The sequence below is a fragment of the Myripristis murdjan genome, chromosome 3 (assembly GCF_902150065.1).
Source record: "Myripristis murdjan chromosome 3, fMyrMur1.1, whole genome shotgun sequence".
Taxonomy (NCBI): domain Eukaryota; kingdom Metazoa; phylum Chordata; class Actinopteri; order Holocentriformes; family Holocentridae; genus Myripristis; species Myripristis murdjan.
Window position 1 is genome coordinate 1,236,681 of NC_043982.1, and position 19,230 is coordinate 1,255,910.

Genomic DNA, 19,230 nt, shown 5'->3' on the forward strand with positions numbered 1-19,230 from the left:
AGGGCAAAGAGAAGGATGATGACAAGTCCAGCAAGGTATAGAAAAAAATTGCATTTCTGAAATTAAACAGTGCACTCAGGAACAGAACAGTCGTTTATATGAGCAAATTCACTGCTGTCTTTTAAAATAGATATATAGATAGATTTACTTTATTGATCCCAAACTGGGAAATTCTTAAATATTTTTATAGACAAGCTTTTATATAATTTGTTTTATTCTGTCTGTTTTTCCTTGTTTTTTTCCTGATGTGATCTAGTTTTTAATTTGCTGACATTTCTATTATTTGCTGTTTTCCATCCAGTTTTGAAAAGTGCCCTGTAGAATGCTTATTAATTGGCTTGTGAAACTAATTGTTTTTCAGGATGCTGTCTCTAATATTGACACCATGTCTAAGAAGGGTGATGAAGAGGACAACCACAAGAAACAGAGGCGGAGAATTCCCATTGCAAAGATGATCTATGAGTTTTACAACGCTCCTTTCACCAAATTCTGGTTTAACACTGCAAGTACACACATGATGATTAAAAACAATGTCACTTTTAGATCAGCTTCTCAATGACATATGACGTGGTCAAAACAGCAGCAGCATATATTTATAGAAAAAACTCCTCTATATAGATTTAGAATAAACACATTTCAATAGATACAGTCTGATATTGTGCCCAGAATAAAACTAGTACCTTTTAATACCACAGAAATAATAATAGTAAATATCACATCCGGGCAGAGGATCATCTATACAATGCCATATTTATCTTACTTTATCTCATCTCCACTCGCCTCTCATTGGAAATGAATTTCTTCACCCATGTAAAAAGCCCTTTACTGTCAGTTCAGTAGAAAGAAGTTACAGTGGTATATAGTCGAATGTGATGGTTGACCACAGTCATTCACAATACTCCACCCCCTATCTATGCCTGAGTTAGCTCATGGACTATCCTGCTCCATAAATCAATTCTTAACCTCACCTAAGAAACATTATGTTAAAATTAAGTTAAAAGTTTGAGACTTAATATATGACCTCCTTCTGTACCTCCTCCTCCTCCTCCAGATTTCCTATCTCGTGTATCTGATGCTGTACAACTACATCATTCTTGTCAAAATGGAGAGATGGCCCTCGCTGCAGGAGTGGATCGTCATCTCTTACATCATCACTCTGGGACTGGAGAAAGTCAGACAGGTACAGATGCAAACACTGCTGATGCCACTACCCTGCTCCTTGGATCAAGAAAAAAATTGTCTTTTTAGAAGTCAGAAGGTACAAGTAGGGCTGCAACTATACATTAGTGGCATAGATATGTTGATGCTATGCTATTACGCATACTGTGTATAGTTTGTATTGCTACCTGAATAAAGCCTTCCAAGTCATGAAGAGAAAGGTTTAGCACAAAAAACTTGACCATGGGTATCTAAAATTTGGGAGTTCTTAAATAATGGATAAAAGTAACCTGACCCAAGCCCAGCGGGGCCTGAGGAAGAATGCCTTGCCTTTTTTTCTTTTTTCGTCTGTGATTTCGGGCCTAATCAGACTTGGGCCTTACTTATTTATTTGTCACATTAATGCCCCCATACACTATAATATTTAGGCTGAATATATAAATTCCCTCTGTACTGATCTGTCTTTCTTTATTTGTGTCTGTGTGTATCTGTGTATCTAAACTTGACAGAGTCATGCTATTTTGTGTACTCTTACTAAAAATTAAATTCGGGCATTGGTTAGTCTTGAGCCTCAAATGTCATGGGACTTGTTGGGCTGGATCGGATAGGGCCATACAGTAGATGGGCATAGTAGGGCCTGGGACAAAATTTCAAAATTGGGCTCATTTATAGTCTGTAGACTTTGACACACCACACCCTAACCCTTTTCCTAACTTTGAGCAACGCAAAGTTAGGAAAAGGGTGCCTAAACCTAACCTTTCTCTAATCTTACTCACGTCTGACACATGATAAAAGTAAGAAAGCCTGGTGCATCTCATACGACAAGAGTGCCTTTGGCATTGGTAACAGAAGCATAAAGTCATCAGACTTCTCCTGAACACGTGTTATGGCATACTTATACTTAGCATAACCCTTTTCAGCATAATGCTTGTTAAAAATGCTGGGCTATTAAAATGTTCATAACAGATGCTGTCGTTATTTGAAGCTATCTAGCGTAGTTTCAGGAGCAGGACCACACCACAACCACGCCTCTTCCGGCATTGCTTAAATCCTCCTAACCCTCGAGCAGTGGCTTCTGGCACCGGGATGCCAGGGGCCTTCCACAGCTATATTCCAGCAACAGCAGCAGCTTCCTCCAGCACAGGCTTCCGGCATGGGGATGCCAACACCCTCCTCAGCTCTAATTCAGCAACAGCACCAGCTTCCTCCAGCAGGGTGTTCTGGTACCAGGATGCCAGGGGCCTTCCACAGCTCTATTCCAGCAACAGCAGCAGCTTCACCTAGCACAGGCTTCCGGCCCTCGGATGCCAGGGCACTCCACAGCTTTTTCTAGCAACAGCAGCAGCTTCCTCCAGCACAGACTTCCAGCACCATGATACCAACACCTTCTGCAGCTCTAAATCAGCAACAGCAGCAGCTTCCTCCAGCAGGGTCTCCTGGCACCAGGATGTCAAGGCTCTCCCAACGTTCACAGCTCTATGCCAGCAACAGCAGCAGTTTCCTTCATTCAGGACTCCTGGCACTGGGATGCCAGCACCCTCCAGTTTTCATCATTCTGGGTTCCTGGCACCGGGATGCCAGTGCTACCTGCCACTCACATCCAGCAGTCATGGCAGCTTGCAATAGCTGAGGTTTATGGCACCTTGACGCTAGCGCCCCCTGCTGGCTACCAGCATTCTCATGGGAGAATTCTCATGAAATTCTGGAATATCACGTCCATTTTGCTTCCGAAGCAGCAGCCCGACTTCATCAGTTCAACGAAGATACAGGGGCACACTTGATAATGAAATCTATTGCTGCATCTTTGCTGCTGTGCAGGTTCTTCAGCAGGTTCATTCTTAGTGCAGGTTCTTCAGTGTGGCCAATGTAGGTAGCCATCCTCGTTATTCTTGTCCAACTTTTAACCAGCAGAAGGAACACAAACCTCCCACCATGACATAAAGCCAGCCGCACCTGTCATGGAATATGGAGACAAATCAACCCTCTGCAAGTGCTCTTGGTCTCTTGGAGAATCGGTCAATAGCATCTCTTCCCTTCCAATCCCTGAAGCCTGCTTATGGACAGAATGCCACCTCCTCTGCCTTTGGCAGTCCACTATGCTGCAGTACAACAGTGATGTCCGTATTACCAAAGTAAAACAAACTGGTTTGCTCAAGCCCCCAATATTTTTGATGTTATACCAATAAAGCAGAAACCTTACCGTCACTCTCCGCCACAGTGATTTCAAGCACAACAGTATGAAGCACAGAGTTGGTATGTGCTGTGTAGACACCATCAAGCCATTACAACATGCTGTTCACACATGGATACTGATACATGGATGCTCATGGATGCCGTAAAGACAAGATTTAGTGTGTGAGCGAGATTGATGACAGACACTGTAGGATTTCATTCTTCAATCTAGATTGGACAATTTATATGTGGGGAGGAATTCCCAACAATGTCCACATGACACCAAATTTCATTGTTGACAAACTGGGAAAATATGGCAAATCAGTTAGTGAGGACAGATTTCTTGATTCAAGCTAGTCAAATTTTATCTCTTTCCAAATAAATAAATAAAAATAGTTTATAAGGTTCAGTTTGTGTTGAGAGAACATGTAAATTTAATTATATGTTTATTATTGAGGTTGTAGTTTGCAGAGGTCTTGTACAGGACTACATTATGCTGAGAGGTGTTTCTATTTTTTGTCCATCCTATTTATAAACATGAGAGGGACAGAATATTAGAAACACCTCTAAATAAAATGCAGTCCAGTTCAACAGCAGCACTAACTATGAGCTCAATGCCAATTGAAAGAAAACTTCGATAGCTGTGACAAAAAGAAATCCTGAGCATTCTAGGTATCAGAAAAATAAACTTGGATTAGATTGTACAAGTGGCCACTAAGTGTATGTTTATAGTGTAAGCTGGCCTGAAACTTCTTTCTTTTGCTCTCAGATCCTGATGTCGGAACCAGGGAAACTGAAGCAAAAGATCAACGTTTGGCTGGAGGAGTACTGGAACATCACAGACCTGGTGGCCATTTCTGTCTTCCTGGTGGGGCTGCTACTGCGGCTACAGAACGAGCCCTACATGGGCTATGGCCGAGTCATCTACTGTGTCGACATCATCTTCTGGTACATCCGAGTCCTGGACATCTTTGGCGTCAACAAGTATCTGGGGCCTTACGTCATGATGATTGGCAAAATGGTAGGCTGCTCTGATGGAATACGGGGTGCTCTAATTAGATATATGGATAGATAGAAAATGGAAAGGGAAAGGAAAAGCTGAAAATGAAGATTTAAATTGAAAACTGCAATGGAAAGAGAGAAAGGGAGAAAAAGAGAGAGAAGGAAAATATCTAAAATAAAATTACGAAGGATAAGTAAATTTCAAAAAATATAAAGCAGACTTCTCTTTTTTTCATTTCATCTCCACCTTTTGATATTTTCCCTTTTCCATTTGATTTATCAAGCCGTATGTAAATGAGAGGGAGTCACAGCAAGCAAGGTGTGCCTGAAATGGGTTGCACACCAGGAGGGCTCTAACTGTCTAAGGCATTTCACTTTTCCTCAAAATGTCTTATGTATCTATGTCAGTGGTGGATTTAGGGCAGGGGTGTCAAACTCGTGCCATGGAGGGCCAAGAGGCTGCAGGTTTTCATTCCAACCGAAAACTCCACCAGGTGATTTCACTGATTAGTCCTGCCTCTCTGTTTGGAGGTGGGGTGATCAGTGAAATCACCTGGTGGAGTTGTTGGTTGGAATGAAAACCTGCAGCCTCTTGGCCCTCCATGGCACGAGTTTGACACCCCTGATCTAGGGGGTAGCCTGCCATGGCAGCTTGCCCCCCTACAAAAAGTCTTTGCCACCTCAGCTGCCGCTACTATTTTGGGAAATATAATTGAAAACTGCATTTATCTTCTCTTCTTTATCATTTTCTTCTCTACTGGGGTTGGTGCAAAGCTAACAATTCAACTTTGCCCTATAAGGCAAGATGCAAAACAAATACAAATTGCACTCACTTTGGTTTCGTTAATTTCTACATTTTTTGCAGCATCACTGGATTGATAAACACATCCGTACATTGATGCTTTATTACAAACTGCTCCAACTAATCCAAACACTGATATGTCTTTGATGAATTACAGATGATTGACATGCTTTACTTTGTGGTGATTATGCTGGTGGTGCTGATGAGCTTCGGCGTGGCACGACAGGCCATTCTTCACCCAGATGAGGAGCCAACATGGCGCCTGGCCCGCAACATCTTCTACATGCCCTACTGGATGATCTACGGCGAGGTGTTTGCAGATTCCATAGACCGTAAGACTAGAATTCATAGTAAGATTTCCTAGATGACTGATCAATTATTTATTCCCTCATCTCTGGTTTAAAATATGTGATTCTCTCTCTCTCTCTCACTCTCTCTCTCTCTCTCTCTCTCTCTCTCTCACACACACACACACACACACACACATACACAGTATATACAGTACAGGCCAAAAGTTTGGACACACCTTCTCATTCAATGCGTTTTCTTTATTTTCATGACTATTTACATTGTAGATTCTCACTGAAGGAATCAAAACTATGAATGAACACATGTGGAGTTATGTACTTAACAAAAAAAGGTGAAATAACTGAAAACGTGTTTTATATTCTAGTTTCTTCAAAATAGCCACCCTTTGCTCTGATTACTGCTTTGCACACTCTTGGCATTCTCTCCATGAGCTTCAAGAGGTAGTCATCTGAAATGGTTTTCACTTCACAGGTGTGCCTTATCAGGGTTAATTAGTGGAATTTCTTGCTTTATCAATGGGGTTGGGACCATCAGTTGTGTTATGATGTCAGATGGCTTCTGCTTTGTAATCCATGATTACTTATTGATTTTGAAAACGCAATGCATTTATTGAACTTTTTTTCCCCAATAAAAGACTCTTTAACAGTTTATTACCATGAACTTTCAATATAAACATGCCACAGCCTGCCCGTGAGTGAGTTTTTAGTGAGGCAGGGCAGGTTAGGCAAATGCTATAGGCACCATCATATCAGAGGGCATCAGGGAGATGCCAGTGCTGAGCTCTATTCTGCAGGCCCCATAGGTTTACAGCAACAGTTTGGCTTTGGCAGTCATCTTAAAACAAGATGCAGCAGGAACAGAGAAAACAGTGAACAGAATAGCAATAATGAAACAAACGTTTGGGTGAAATAAACAATCAATTGCCTATTACAAGATTTAGCCAGTTAGCCAGTCTTGTATGATCTTGAAACCGTTCCTTGGCATGTCAGTGAGTACAAAGTGAAAATGTCATCTTCCTCCTTGTTGACTGGGGTTTTATGGTTAGGATGTTTTGTTAATACAGTCATTTCCTCTCTTTTTTCTCTTTAAACTTTTCTGCTTGACCTGGACTGTTTGATTGGTAGTCTATGCGATGGAAATCAATCGTAAGTATTTCTCATAATAAACAAAAAAGGACTTCCAAAATGTGCACAATACACTCTAAACTGCATAGTGCTTGGACAAATACTTGCCAGTAAAATTGCATGTGAAGTTATTTGTACACTTATCTACATGTTAAAGGAATACATTAGGTTTTGATAGATTGTGGGTCAGGTTCCCTTTTAAGTGATGAGAACAAAGACACCAAATCATCAATGTGTTCCCTGTAGATCATGTGCATTTGTGCTCCAAGCATAATACACACTCCTTAATAGCATACAGTAATTTTAATAACGTAGTCAGTCTTATTTTTGGCAGTATTACAAGGCAGCAACCCTATCTTCAATGCATTTTTTTTTTTTTTTTTTGGCTATGCAGTGTTTCTCATCATCCACCATCATTTTCTGCAAAAGTAAATTTTGCTGCTGAAAGATTTTGCATCTCTCATGTATAAATTGTACCATCTCCTACAGAAAACTGCCAGACCTAGCATCATTTCCTTTAGGATTGCTGATACACGGAGGATTAAAGTTAAAGTTTCTCATGTGATTTTGGTGTTTGTATTCTCATGATTTATCAGTCATGACTTATCAATTGGACAGTCAAACACAAACCTGATTTATCCCCTTAATGCAGGGGTCAGGAACCTTTTCTTTTTTGTTTTTATTCATTCATTTTTGCTTAAAGACATTGATTGTAATTTAGCTATTAATTTGTGCTCCTCATAAAACTCAGTTTCTGTTGAGAGCTATATGATTTCTGTCAAAGAGCCAGAAATGGCTCACTCATCACAGGTTCCTAATCATTGCCTTAAGGGAAGATATCTGGACTAAATTACTGATGGGAGTAGATGGTGTTGTTGAACTCATCTGTAAAATCATCTGTGTTGAAACATTTTTATATGTGCATATTACTAACAAATTATGTGAAACATTACCTTGCTCTCTAGCACCCTGTGGTGACAACATGTATGATGAGGATGGGAAGAAACTCCCTCCCTGTATTCCTGGAGCCTGGCTTACTCCAGCCATCATGGCCTGTTACCTCCTCGTGGCAAACATCCTGCTTGTCAACCTACTCATCGCTGTCTTCAAGTGCGTACCAACCACCTTTGACCTTTCTCAAGCAAAATATGAACCTTTCAATTCAGGAGATAATTTTCGTTTTTTGCAACACTTCTCAGTCTGCAATCTAATTTTAACATCTCCATGACGCATTTAGCTGATGCCAGTTCTGACAAACTTAGAATAAAGTCAGCAGTAGAAAACATTTGAGTTCAAAATCATCAGTATTTCAAGAAACCAATAGTAACAAGGTCAAGGTCAGAGATCACAGAACCCCAAAAAACAGATAGATAAAATATTCTTCTTGTGACCCTTGAAGTCACATGAGACAAAAACGCTCAAAAAGGATGTATAAAGTTAAAGGGAGAATTGGACCATATTTTATCCTTGTTTACCAGCTCTAATTAATTAATTTACCAGTAAACATTCTTTTGGGAACTGACTTGTGAAAAATTAATTCTTATGTATTTACATTTAAGGACAAAAGAAAAATGACTTTAACTCATGAGGTTGTAGTGTCTTAATATACATAAATTTAACAATTTTTAATGCATTTTTTAAAATCCTCATTAAATTATATCATTTTAGTGGTCCAACTACACCTAGACTTAGGATTCTGCAAATGTAAAACCAACTGCATCCCATCAGCAACAGTAAAAACCCTTTTCGCAAAATCTATCAATTTTACCAGACCAGTGTACAGAAACTTTATTGATTTAAGCAGGGTTGAACTGTCACCTAAACATTTTCCTTATCAACCCAACCCTGTAGGAGTGCAGGTCTTTGAGATGAAATAGGCTATGGACCGAGTTACTTTCTCCACGCATTCAGTTTGCAAGCCATACACTGCACTGCACTGACTGCACTGTATGCACTTGTTGCAGAGTTGCCTTTATCACTATAAGAAGAAACCATAAACACACACACACACACACACACACACACACACACACACATACTGTGGATAAAAAAACAGTGATTTAAATGGTTTAAAAAAAAAAAATCAACAACCATCATTTATCTCATTCTTCAACAGCAACACCTTCTTTGAGGTGAAGTCCATCTCCAACCAGGTTTGGAAATTCCAGCGTTACCAGCTGATCATGACCTTCCATGACCGTCCAATCCTTCCTCCTCCACTCATCATCTTCTCCCACATCTACATCGTCCTCAAGCATCTCTGCTGCCGCTGTAAGAGAAAGCAGGAGGGTGACCAGGATGACAGAGACAGAGGACTCCGTAAGAGCAGTTTACAGTTTTCATGTTTTGTGTTAAGTTAATTTTTTTCATCTCCATAAAGAAATTTTGTCTTGGAAAAGACAGCAAGAGTTGCTGTCATGTAAAGACAGTATACATGTACACAATAAATACATGTAAACACATAACCTACCAAATATGCTACAGATTCAAGTGCAACAATTGATTTTCCCAAAGGCAGTTTTGGCAAGAGGGTGGCATAGTGAGTAGGAAGACTGCTTTTCAGGACTGGTGATATCAGGGAAATTTCCAAATGACTTACCTTCCAGGAGTATCAGAAAATGCCTTTCCCAGCTTGTCTCAAGTGTTCAGTGCATTAAATGTAAAAACCATCTGATTGACTGAAAAAAATACATTAATATACCTGACATGAAGAAAGTTTCTAGATTGAAGCACTTTGTCTTAAGGGAAGTCATACAAAAAGTATGGAAATTCGCATCACGGTAACAGTGTGAACCTTAGCCATTCTACCAAAGAATCCATGCCTAGCCCCCATGTTTGTGAACTGTGTTTGAGGAAGGGAAAAAAAAAAACTATTTTATTACAACTAAGATTTAGTGAATGGCACACAGGAAATAAGACCAAAGCAGATTGTAACATATATCTACCAATACACTTGGACACATCATCAGTGATGTAACCTCAACATCAAACACCTTTAAGCTGTGAAGCTCAAGGATGCATCTCAGATAGGATGCATCTCAGTTAGCATGCATCGTGGATGTCACCCCAGTCTGTGGCGCTCTTCTATAAGTCTTGTCCTGCTTTCTCTCACTGTCTTCCTCTATCCACTCCTCCCAAGGAGCTCTGAGCTCTAGCATGACCACCCATTTGGCTGTCTTGGAGAACAGCATGATGTCTGGTCTCTGGTTGTTTTCTATGATGGTTTCTGCCAATCGAAGCTGCTTCCCAAAGTCTGCCGTCTGCTAATGACATGCTGCTCCAAGAAGCCACACCGCCACCTTTGACTAGGGTGGGGGGCTCTCCCCTGCTGTGTCAAAGGCAGTCACCTTCCTTGCTGGATCGAGAAGTGGAATATATCAGTTAACTTCCCCCGTTTCAGTACTAGCGATCTGGATTTTCTGGGCTTAAAGCACATCCAAGTGCATTACTGTCAGGTCATCAATGCAGGCTCTAATTGGGCCTCGCGGAATACAAGACTTGATCAGAGGCCTCTTGACTTCCTCCAACTCTTCCCCAGCTGAGTTGACAGCTGGGGAAGAGTTGGAGGAATTCAAGGGTGCCCTGGTCAGCAGATCATCATCCTCAGCCTGGAGGTGCTCACAAACTGTCTGTTTGCAGGGTGGATGGCATCTGCCATGATGCAGGACACCCTGCTCCTGCGCCTGGTGGTATAAATGTCCCATAAGGTGGGAAACTGCTGCCAGTGATCCGCTGGACAGACTTGACCACCTGCTTCAGTGCTCTTCTGTCTGCAGCTGAGTAGCTGCTGTACCAAACCGTGACGCAGGAGGTGAGGATGCTCTCCACCATGCACCTGTAGAAGGAGATGAGAATAGAGAGGCACAGACCTGCCCACTTTAGCCTCCTCAGGAAGTAAAGCTGCGGGTGGACCTTCTTTATCAAGCAGACTATGTTGTGGCTCCAGGTGAGGTCATTAGCAAAGTGCAGCCCCAGGTATTTAATGCAGGAGACCACTTCAACCTCAGCTCCATCAATAAGGAGGTGAAGGGGGGGACGGGGCAGACCATCAGAAGTCCACTATCATCTTCAGCCGCCAGTTCACCCGCTTTCTTCCTGTATGCTGTTTCCTTGTTGTGATAAGTCCCTCCACTGCCTTGTCATTTGCAAACTTAACTATGTGATTACCTGGATAGTAAGGTAAGCAGTCGAAGGTTAGCAGTGTGTACAGGAGGGGGCTCGGGACACACCCCAGGGGGGAGCCTGTGTTCAGAGTGATGGTTTGGGATGTGGTGCCATGGATTCTGACAGACTGGGCCCTGTTCATTAAGAGTCCAAGTAGTGACTGGAGTCTGGGGGATGATGGTGTTGCAGGCTGAGCAATCTGGTATAGGAATCTTTCTTCTACAGATGAGTGAGAGCTGGGTGAATCACATGGGAGGTGTTGTCAGCAGTGGAGCAGTTCTTCCTATATGCAAATTGATAGGGGTCCACTGTTTCACTGGTGATAGATAGATATGATAGATATACTTTATTGATCCCAACCAGGGAAATTCTGGAGGTCCTCTTAATCTCTGACATCACCAGCCTCTCAAAGCACTTCGTTATTGTAGGCATTAGTGCCAGGTGGTAGTCATTCAAACATGACACTGTGGAGCTCTTGGGGGCTGGAATGATAGCATAGGTCTTCAGGCATGTTGGTACAGATGCCTGGGACAATGATGATGAGATGTTAAAAATGTCTGTCAACACCTTAGTTCGCTGGTGAGCACAGTCATCACTCTCCAACCTGGCTGTATCCTGGGAGCTAGAGAATTTGTTGCACTGCTGCACGCCGCCATGATTCAGGATCACTGAAATCGTGTATTCAGTGATGATACCTGGTGAGATCCAGCCACAAAACTGCCAGATTTTCTTTTCCTTCTCATGGCTCTCTGGTCAGCGGTATTACTAATCTCGAGGGTTCCAAGCATCCTGACACTTCTGGGAGTCCACCGTTCTCCACAGAGGTGTATCCAATCTTCACGAGGTGCTTGGTCAAGCGGCAGATGATAGACAAGAAAGTCTTCCCCTTGTCACTGAGCATCAAAATTATCCTGAACCCCTTGACGTTCCTTAAGTTCTCCTCCTTGACAATCCAGAAACCTTCTGCATGGAGGTTTGTAAGTCTCTGTTTTCAGCATTTCCACACCTATAGTCCACCTGCTGCAGTTTGAATCAGTGGAATAGTTGATATTTTTTGCATTGTTATATTTGGTTTGGTTAGGTTCCACACAGAAAAAAATGGGTCCCCTTAGTTTTCCTCCCTAGTGGCATTGCTATAGATGTTGCGGACATGGTGGTCTATGTCCTCATCGAAGTAAGCAAGGTGGCTGCGATGTTACTGGCCAAGCAGCTGTTTGGTGAACCTAAAGAGTTTGTGATGATGGCTGACCATCTCCTGGCCTGCTCTCTGCTCTCTTCTTCAACCCTCTTCCCTGCAAAGAGTGTTGAGCCACTTCCTGTGGATGTGCTGCAGAGTCTTGCCAGCGTACCTCTCTCTTCTTCTCCTACTTCCTTGAGCCATCACTTCAAAGCTCACTGCTCCTGCTTTAGCTGGTAGATCTTCTCTGTTGATGTGGGGGATTGTGCAGCTTTTGATAGAGGTTGCTGTGTCTGAGCGCTCTTCTGATGCTCATCATCTTCAGAAGTTTCTTGGCTTGGTTTCGTCCCTCTGACTGTTAGCTTCCAATTGGAGCCGATCTTCTTTAGCTGGAGGCCATTCCGACCATCAGTGATCTACTACTCTGCTTGGGACTGGAGCTCCTGGTATGTGGAGGTTCTGGGCACTGCAGGGGTAACTCTATGCCTGGCCTGTCCTGCGTCTCATCATGGGTAAATCCTGTGCACCACTTGTTGCTTCGCCAACCATTCTTGGGCTGGTGGCTCTTTAGGTCTTGAAGATTCTTGTAGACCTGTTTGCACACTCATTCACACTTTCTGCAACTGATTTGGCCATTATTCACATGTTTGGGAGGGTATTTTACAGTAGTGGTTTGAGAGTGATTAGTAACTAAATATTTCAGTTTTTAAATTATTCTTTTACTGGCTATAAGAAAGCCATAAACCAATATTATCCGAAAGTGTACTTAATTATTATGATAGGTGATTGAAGAACAATCACTTTAACATTTTTTATCCTAAAATAATAAGGTTTGTTTTTTTTCCAGAACACCACTCTCCCACTTTTGATTCAAACCACACCGATATCCACTTCCTAGTACAAATATTGTCTCATCAAACAGATGCGAATACAAATTGTGGCCTCTCTGCACAGTGTGTATTATAATGTTAGCATTGCATAAATGGTAGCATCTCCATCTCCAACTCTCTCAGACACATCACTGTCAATTTTAAACCCCCTTCCCATATTTGTGAAAATATGTTTGTTTCTTGATATTTGTCAGAGCTGGTACTGAATGCAGAGGAGCTGAAGAGTCTGTATGAATTTGAGGAACAGTGTGTGGAGGAATATTTCCGTGAGAAAGAGGATGAAAAACAGTCGTCCAACAGTGAGAGAATCAGAGTCACCTCTGAAAGGTAAGAGTCACTGTCAGTAATCAACAGTTGAAGTCAAACTTGCCAGCGTGGGTCAGGAGAATAGGGCACACGTAGGCTGTATTCAAAATGGCCCACTTGTTCACTCATTCATCATTCACTATATAGTGTTTGTCATATAGTGACTATATGCTGTGTTTAGAGCCTGTAATGAGTAAAGTAATGAGATAACATTTGTAGAAAGTAATTACTTTACTTGATTACTTTTTTGGGAGACATACCCAACACTGGTGTTAAGTTTGTTTTTTGTCTTTCTTACTAGGGTTGTGTATCTCTGGTCTGTGGCCGATACGGTGTGCATCTCAATACACTGCCAGCCATCCAGTATATTAAAGATACATAAGCAGCAACTACTGATGTGATATGATACAATTCATCCCCCAGTCACAATGAAGTGTGATTTAACGATTTGCTTTAAATGATTTAATGATTTCAACACAATGCGATTCGGCGCAATATGATGATACAAAGAAATGGTGCTATGCAATTCAGTGAGTTTGATTATTTAATAACCAAATAAAATTAGGACTTTTCACAAGGTTAGTTGTGCTACCTGTGTACTTTACAGCAGCAGAGCACATTTTGCAAATTGCGTTTGATTTGTCAAGTTGTGCATCTCTCATGTAAAATCTGTAGTGTTTCCAGACTTTTGATTTGTAGTTCGCTGGTGTGTGTATTTGTTCAGCCTCAGCCTTCCCAACACACGAGTTAAACCATGCTGCTCTGCAGCAGTCGGCATCTGCTCTGTAACATAAGGTAATATAGGAGAAATAGTCTATAATGTCAAATTACTGAATTGGACATTTTTCTAAATAAATGCATAGAACATCTAATAATCAAATGGATTGAATTTTATCAATGCAAAGATGCAAAAATGATGCAAAAACGATGCATCTCGATTTCATCCCAAAATTCTTTCTATTCACGGCTGCTTCACCGATGCACTCACATTGTGCCCCCGTGTATCCGTGTATTGACATGAATCGGTTAATCTTCCCATCCCTAGTTCCTCCAGTATCTGAGATACTTTAAACGCAGAAGAACAACAACAACATCAACAGTTAGGTTCCAGCACCACATACTTGGGTCTCCAAAGTAAACTTTTGCTTGAACCAAATAAAACAAGCTGGAGGGAAAACTATATCTTAAGCCAGCATCTGTTGTACAGGGTGGAGAACATGTCCATGCGCCTGGAGGAAGTGAATGAGAGGGAGCACTCCATGAAGGCCTCTCTGCAGACAGTGGACCTCCGCCTTGCTCAGCTGGAAGAGTTCTCTACCCGGATGATGAATGCTTTGGAGAAGCTGGCGGGCATTGACAAAACCGAGCTAGTCCGGACTCACTCTAGGGGATCTTCCATCTGTGAACCAAGCGCACTGCTCCGCCACAGCAGCGTCAACAGCGCTGACGGATACAGCCTCTACCGCTACCACCTAGATACTGACGAACGGCAATCTGTGTCTGGAGATATGGAGGCTGGCAACAGGAAAGCCCAGCTCAGCAACGAGAGACAAGGAAGCATCAGTGAGGGTATTCCTATATCAGGTATGATAAGACATGACAAGATGTAACAAGACATGACACAAGACAGTACAAGACACAACAAAATCAGTATTGGCATGACAAGACACCCATATTGGGGAGTAGTCCTGCTACATGTGGTGATGTTACTAGCTTAACTACATTTTTCAGTACTAAGACAATAGCTGAGCTATTTTTGAAAAAACACAGCTTTTTTGAGAATCAAACAAGAAAACAGCACACGAAGACACTGTTGGCAGCTCCATACAGAAGAATCATATTAGTTCCAAACTGCTAATGCATCCAGGGCATCCATGCAAAGGGCAAGTGTTTTGTTAGAGTTGGGGTGGGGTGGGTGTGGGGGTGCTCCTGTCATCTTGATCATTTGGCATGAGGTGGTCATAAAACTCAATCTGACTCAGTCATTTTCTAATCTTGACTTTCTGATAAAATCAAACATGTTATCAGAAGTAAGGAAGAGTAGGAGAAGGCTACAGCGTGTCAACATTTCATTTAAAAAAGGTTCATTTCATAACCCAAGAAGGCGCTCATTGGACTTACGGGGAGATATTTCCAAGAGAAAGTTCAAAAATTTAAAGGCAGCTCTTCTTGTTCATTAAAAAGCCTTTACTAAAGGTGGCTTACATGATTAAAAAAAAAAAGAAGAAGCTCCAACATGTTTCGGCCAGAGCATGGCCTTCATCGGGAAAAGTTACACAGGTGTCACTCATCATCTGTTAAATAGGCAACATCTCTGAGAGAAAATACATAGCAATACCATAAATAGCCATTTGGGGTCAGCAAACACATTACAATTCATTTGTTTACATACAATTATATAGAATACATATCTAACATAATACACACAGCTATGAATATACTGATGACCCCCATGGATCAGCAACTATTTACAGTGGTGTTAATTCTAGGGGAAAAACACTGAAATATCAAGCATAATTATAAGCAACATCCTGGAGAAGGACCTTGAGGATAGATCAGAGAAAGGCAAACAAATCCAGGGAATCATTCAGACCCAGGAATGAAGTACCCTGTAGCTGATATATCCATATACTCTCTTTCTTGTTGAGGATTTTTTGTCTGTTCCCCCCTCTAGCACTAGGGAGAACCATGTCAATCCCTATAGCTGTGAAGGAAGAAGAAGAAGCAGTAGAGACATCGTGAGCTTCTTTCAAATGCTTTCCATGATGTAATCATAATTTCCTGATCTGATATCATACTTGTGCTCAGCTACCCTGTCCTGTAGTCTGCGTTTACTATGTCCCACATAGAAGGCATTACATTTAGAGCACAATAAAATATACACTATATGTGTGGATTTACAGTTTACGAAGTGTCTACATGTATATGTCTGGTTGGTAATGGGGTGTGTGAACGAAAGTGGCACGTTCAGCTGGAAGATAGCTATGCACTAGTCTGTCCCCGAGTGAAACAGAACAAAGGGGGATCAGGGAAAATACCATTCAGGGTTTCATCATACTTAATGAGATTCCAGTTTCTCTTAATGACATTACAAACTGCACTGGCCTTAGTGCTGTATTGAGTGGAGAAAACTCAAAAGAAAACTCTATCTGTTTTTGTTTTCCTAGGTCTTCCTCCAACAATTTCTCCCTTTTAATGAACAAGAAGAGCTGCCTTGGAGTTTTTGAACTTTCTCTTGGATGTTATCAGAAGTCTTTAGTCTTGGCTCATGCAAATAGTCAAGTTCAGTGACATGAGTGGTGTCAGCAACCAATAGGAGTGCTCTCTCCAGCAGCAAACAGGAAGCAACAAACTGGGAAGGTAGTAAGCATAGTGGGATTCCAGGGAGGTGCGAGAACTTGAACAAGTCTTGGAGAACAAATCTCGCATGTGTGTGTCTGTGTGTCTGTGTGTAACACTGCTGTCACGTTGCTGCAAGGCCAAATTCTGCAAGTCAACATTAATTCTGTTTGAAGTTGCTTGACTAGGAGAAGGGTACAGAGACTCTTTGGGTGATGTGCACTTTAAATAAATTGTGGCTTAAACTGAACTTGACTGTAAAGAGCTCTCTTAAATTATTCCCCCCATCAGTTAGCTGTAAAGGTAGAAATCTGCCCTTTCATTTAGAATTTCATTAAATCAATTCCAATTTCATTCATTCATTCTGTTGGCAATAACTTGCTAGCTTCACTTACCCATTCATTCATGCATTTAGTACTTATTTTAATTGTACATATGTATATATGCATATTAATTCCGTGTTTAAATCCTTATTCATCAAATGAGTTCATTTTGTAGATGGTAGTTAAATAAATATTCACATTTAGAGCAAGTCATCTCTTTTTCTCATCATCTTAAAGGTGATGTAATCATTGTCTTTGATCTCATTGTGCCAGTATTTAAATTATAGTTTAATTTATAGATAGTCTTACCACTAGGGTTGGGTACTGAAACGCGGTGCCAATAGGGCACCGGTTCCAACATAAACGGTAGTAACGAGACCGAATAAGAACGAAAATTTGTGTGCCTCATTCCGGTGCCGGCCCCTGGTGTTCCGGCGTCAACATGTGGTTGTTGAACGTGACGTCAGTGCCGTTACTCCGCACACTTGTTGATCAGAACTGATAGTGAGAGGATCAATGAAGATGCCAAAGGCAAAACGCTCCAAGGTTTGGCTACATTTCACGTCTAAGGAGGATGCAGACTTTGCGCCATGCAGCAGACGCCTTAAAGCAACCTCATGCAAGGGAGGTAACACGTCGAATTTAATGAAACATCTGGCGTCACATGGAGTTTATTTAAAAGCCGAACAATGCACCTTGTTTGATAATCTATGTCAGCGGTCCACAACCACAGGTCCACGGACTGGTACCGTGAGACATTCCCGACCGGGCCATGCAGCAGCCCCCCCAGGGTTGCGCACAAATGGCACGAGTTTATTATTAACAAAGCCTATGTTACTTGTATTTACATAGTTTAAATATTTAAGTTACCGTATTGATCCGAATATATGACGATATTTTTTCCATTGAAAATGCCCTGAAAAAACGCCCTCGTCTAATATTGGGGGTCTAAGCAAATACACATGTATTGTACTTGCATATGTAAACCAGTAGATAGGCTCGCCTAACAACTATGTGCCGTATGTTTGCAGGTGATGGGAACACTACCATCAAGGAGTATGGCTTGACAGTGGAGTCTGTGGGACTAAAAGACCACATTCATTCCAGCTCCAGCGTTGACATCCTGATATCCTCTTGTGACCCAGACCAGAAAACCTCTCCAGCAGAAGAAACCTCCCCAGCTTCAGCTGAACCTATCCCTGTCACAATGGGTGATGTCCTGGAAAAAGTAAAGGCTGAGGAGAAAACCAAACTGAATGCAGCTGTTTCATACCCCCTTGAAAGGTCAAAAATCATGCACTATTTACCCTCACCCACTCTCAGTGGCTCCCCACCATCTAACAGGAGGTCCATGAGTGGTATCATGTACAACTCCACAGATGGAGAAAAAGAGAAGAACTGTGTCACCAACCCTACCACAGCAGCCACCCTCTCAGAGTACCTTTCACCCTTTGGCCAGGTGCCCAAAGTATCTGTGTCCAGTGACAACATACCCAAAGCCAGTGAAGGTGACCAGGAAGTTAAAGAGGAAATACCTAAACTCTCTGCTGGGGAACACAAAGTAGAAACGACAGACGGTAACCAGGGTAGGGGGAGTGAGGAGGCACTGCAAGACTCAGAACATTTGCTGGTGGCCGAGGACAGGGTGTACCCGGCGCTCAGGTCCAAGAGCCTGAACACCAACCCTCGCAAGGTGAAGAAGAAGAAGGAAAGTCAGGAGAAACATCTTTCAGCTGGTAGTGTCAAAGACCTGGTGGCAGCGTTTGATGGCCCTGGGGAAAAGGCTGGTGGACAATCCACGACAGGTTCCAAACACAGTGCTGCCTGTTAATATTGGATGGCTGGTGCTTGCTGGATTAGGTTTGGTTTGTTATGGTATTTCATTTATCTTTTATTTGCTTATTACACAGGGCAGTATCTGCATATTAACATGCCAAAGTCAGTACCATCAGTGGAAATGTCACTTTGTTTGTTTATTATTATTATAATTATTATTATTATTCACAATAATAATAATAATAATTTATGCATTTTCAGATTGTTACAAACATATGGAAAAGGGATAGTAAAGCAGGTTTAAATAAAATGCAGTAAAGAAGATCATCAATTTATAAAAATGAATGACTTCAAAATGAGATCAGTGTTGTTTTTGTTTTTATTTTATTTAATCAGAGTAAGCCCTCTACAGGAGGAGGCAGAGCCGTCTGTGCTTCCTGCGGGCACTGAGGTCCTTTGATGTGTATGTAGAGATGATCACCATGTTCTATCACGCGGTGATGGCCAGTGCACTCTTCTTTTCTGCAGTGTGCTGGGGAGGTAGCCTTACAGACAAAAACACCAAGCGATTGGACAAGCTGCTCAAAAAAGTGTCTCAGTGCTGGGCAGGAGACTGGAACTGCTAAGATCTGTGGTGGAGAGAGGCACACTGACCAAACTGAAAGCTCTAATGGTCAATAGCAGACAG

The 19,230-nt window shown here is 41.9% G+C and overlaps 1 protein-coding gene across 1 annotated transcript in view; it reads left to right on the top strand.

The window, feature by feature from the left end:
• Positions 1 to 18,903, top strand: part of LOC115380406 (transient receptor potential cation channel subfamily M member 1-like) — a 50,641-nt gene extending 31,738 nt beyond the window's left edge. Inside the window, exons 19-29 of the mRNA XM_030081580.1 lie at positions 1 to 35; positions 362 to 502; positions 1,052 to 1,180; positions 4,100 to 4,351; positions 5,292 to 5,466; positions 6,568 to 6,588; positions 7,533 to 7,677; positions 8,684 to 8,886; positions 12,993 to 13,125; positions 14,312 to 14,688; positions 17,798 to 18,903. The exon at positions 1 to 35 is cut by the window's left edge and continues 94 nt beyond it. Of these exons, the coding sequence (XP_029937440.1) occupies positions 1 to 35; positions 362 to 502; positions 1,052 to 1,180; positions 4,100 to 4,351; positions 5,292 to 5,466; positions 6,568 to 6,588; positions 7,533 to 7,677; positions 8,684 to 8,886; positions 12,993 to 13,125; positions 14,312 to 14,688; positions 17,798 to 18,597 (2,411 nt within the window). The 3' untranslated portion in view covers positions 18,598 to 18,903. The remainder of the gene's footprint in view (positions 36 to 361; positions 503 to 1,051; positions 1,181 to 4,099; positions 4,352 to 5,291; positions 5,467 to 6,567; positions 6,589 to 7,532; positions 7,678 to 8,683; positions 8,887 to 12,992; positions 13,126 to 14,311; positions 14,689 to 17,797) is intronic.
• The last annotated feature ends 327 nt before the right edge of the window (positions 18,904 to 19,230 follow it).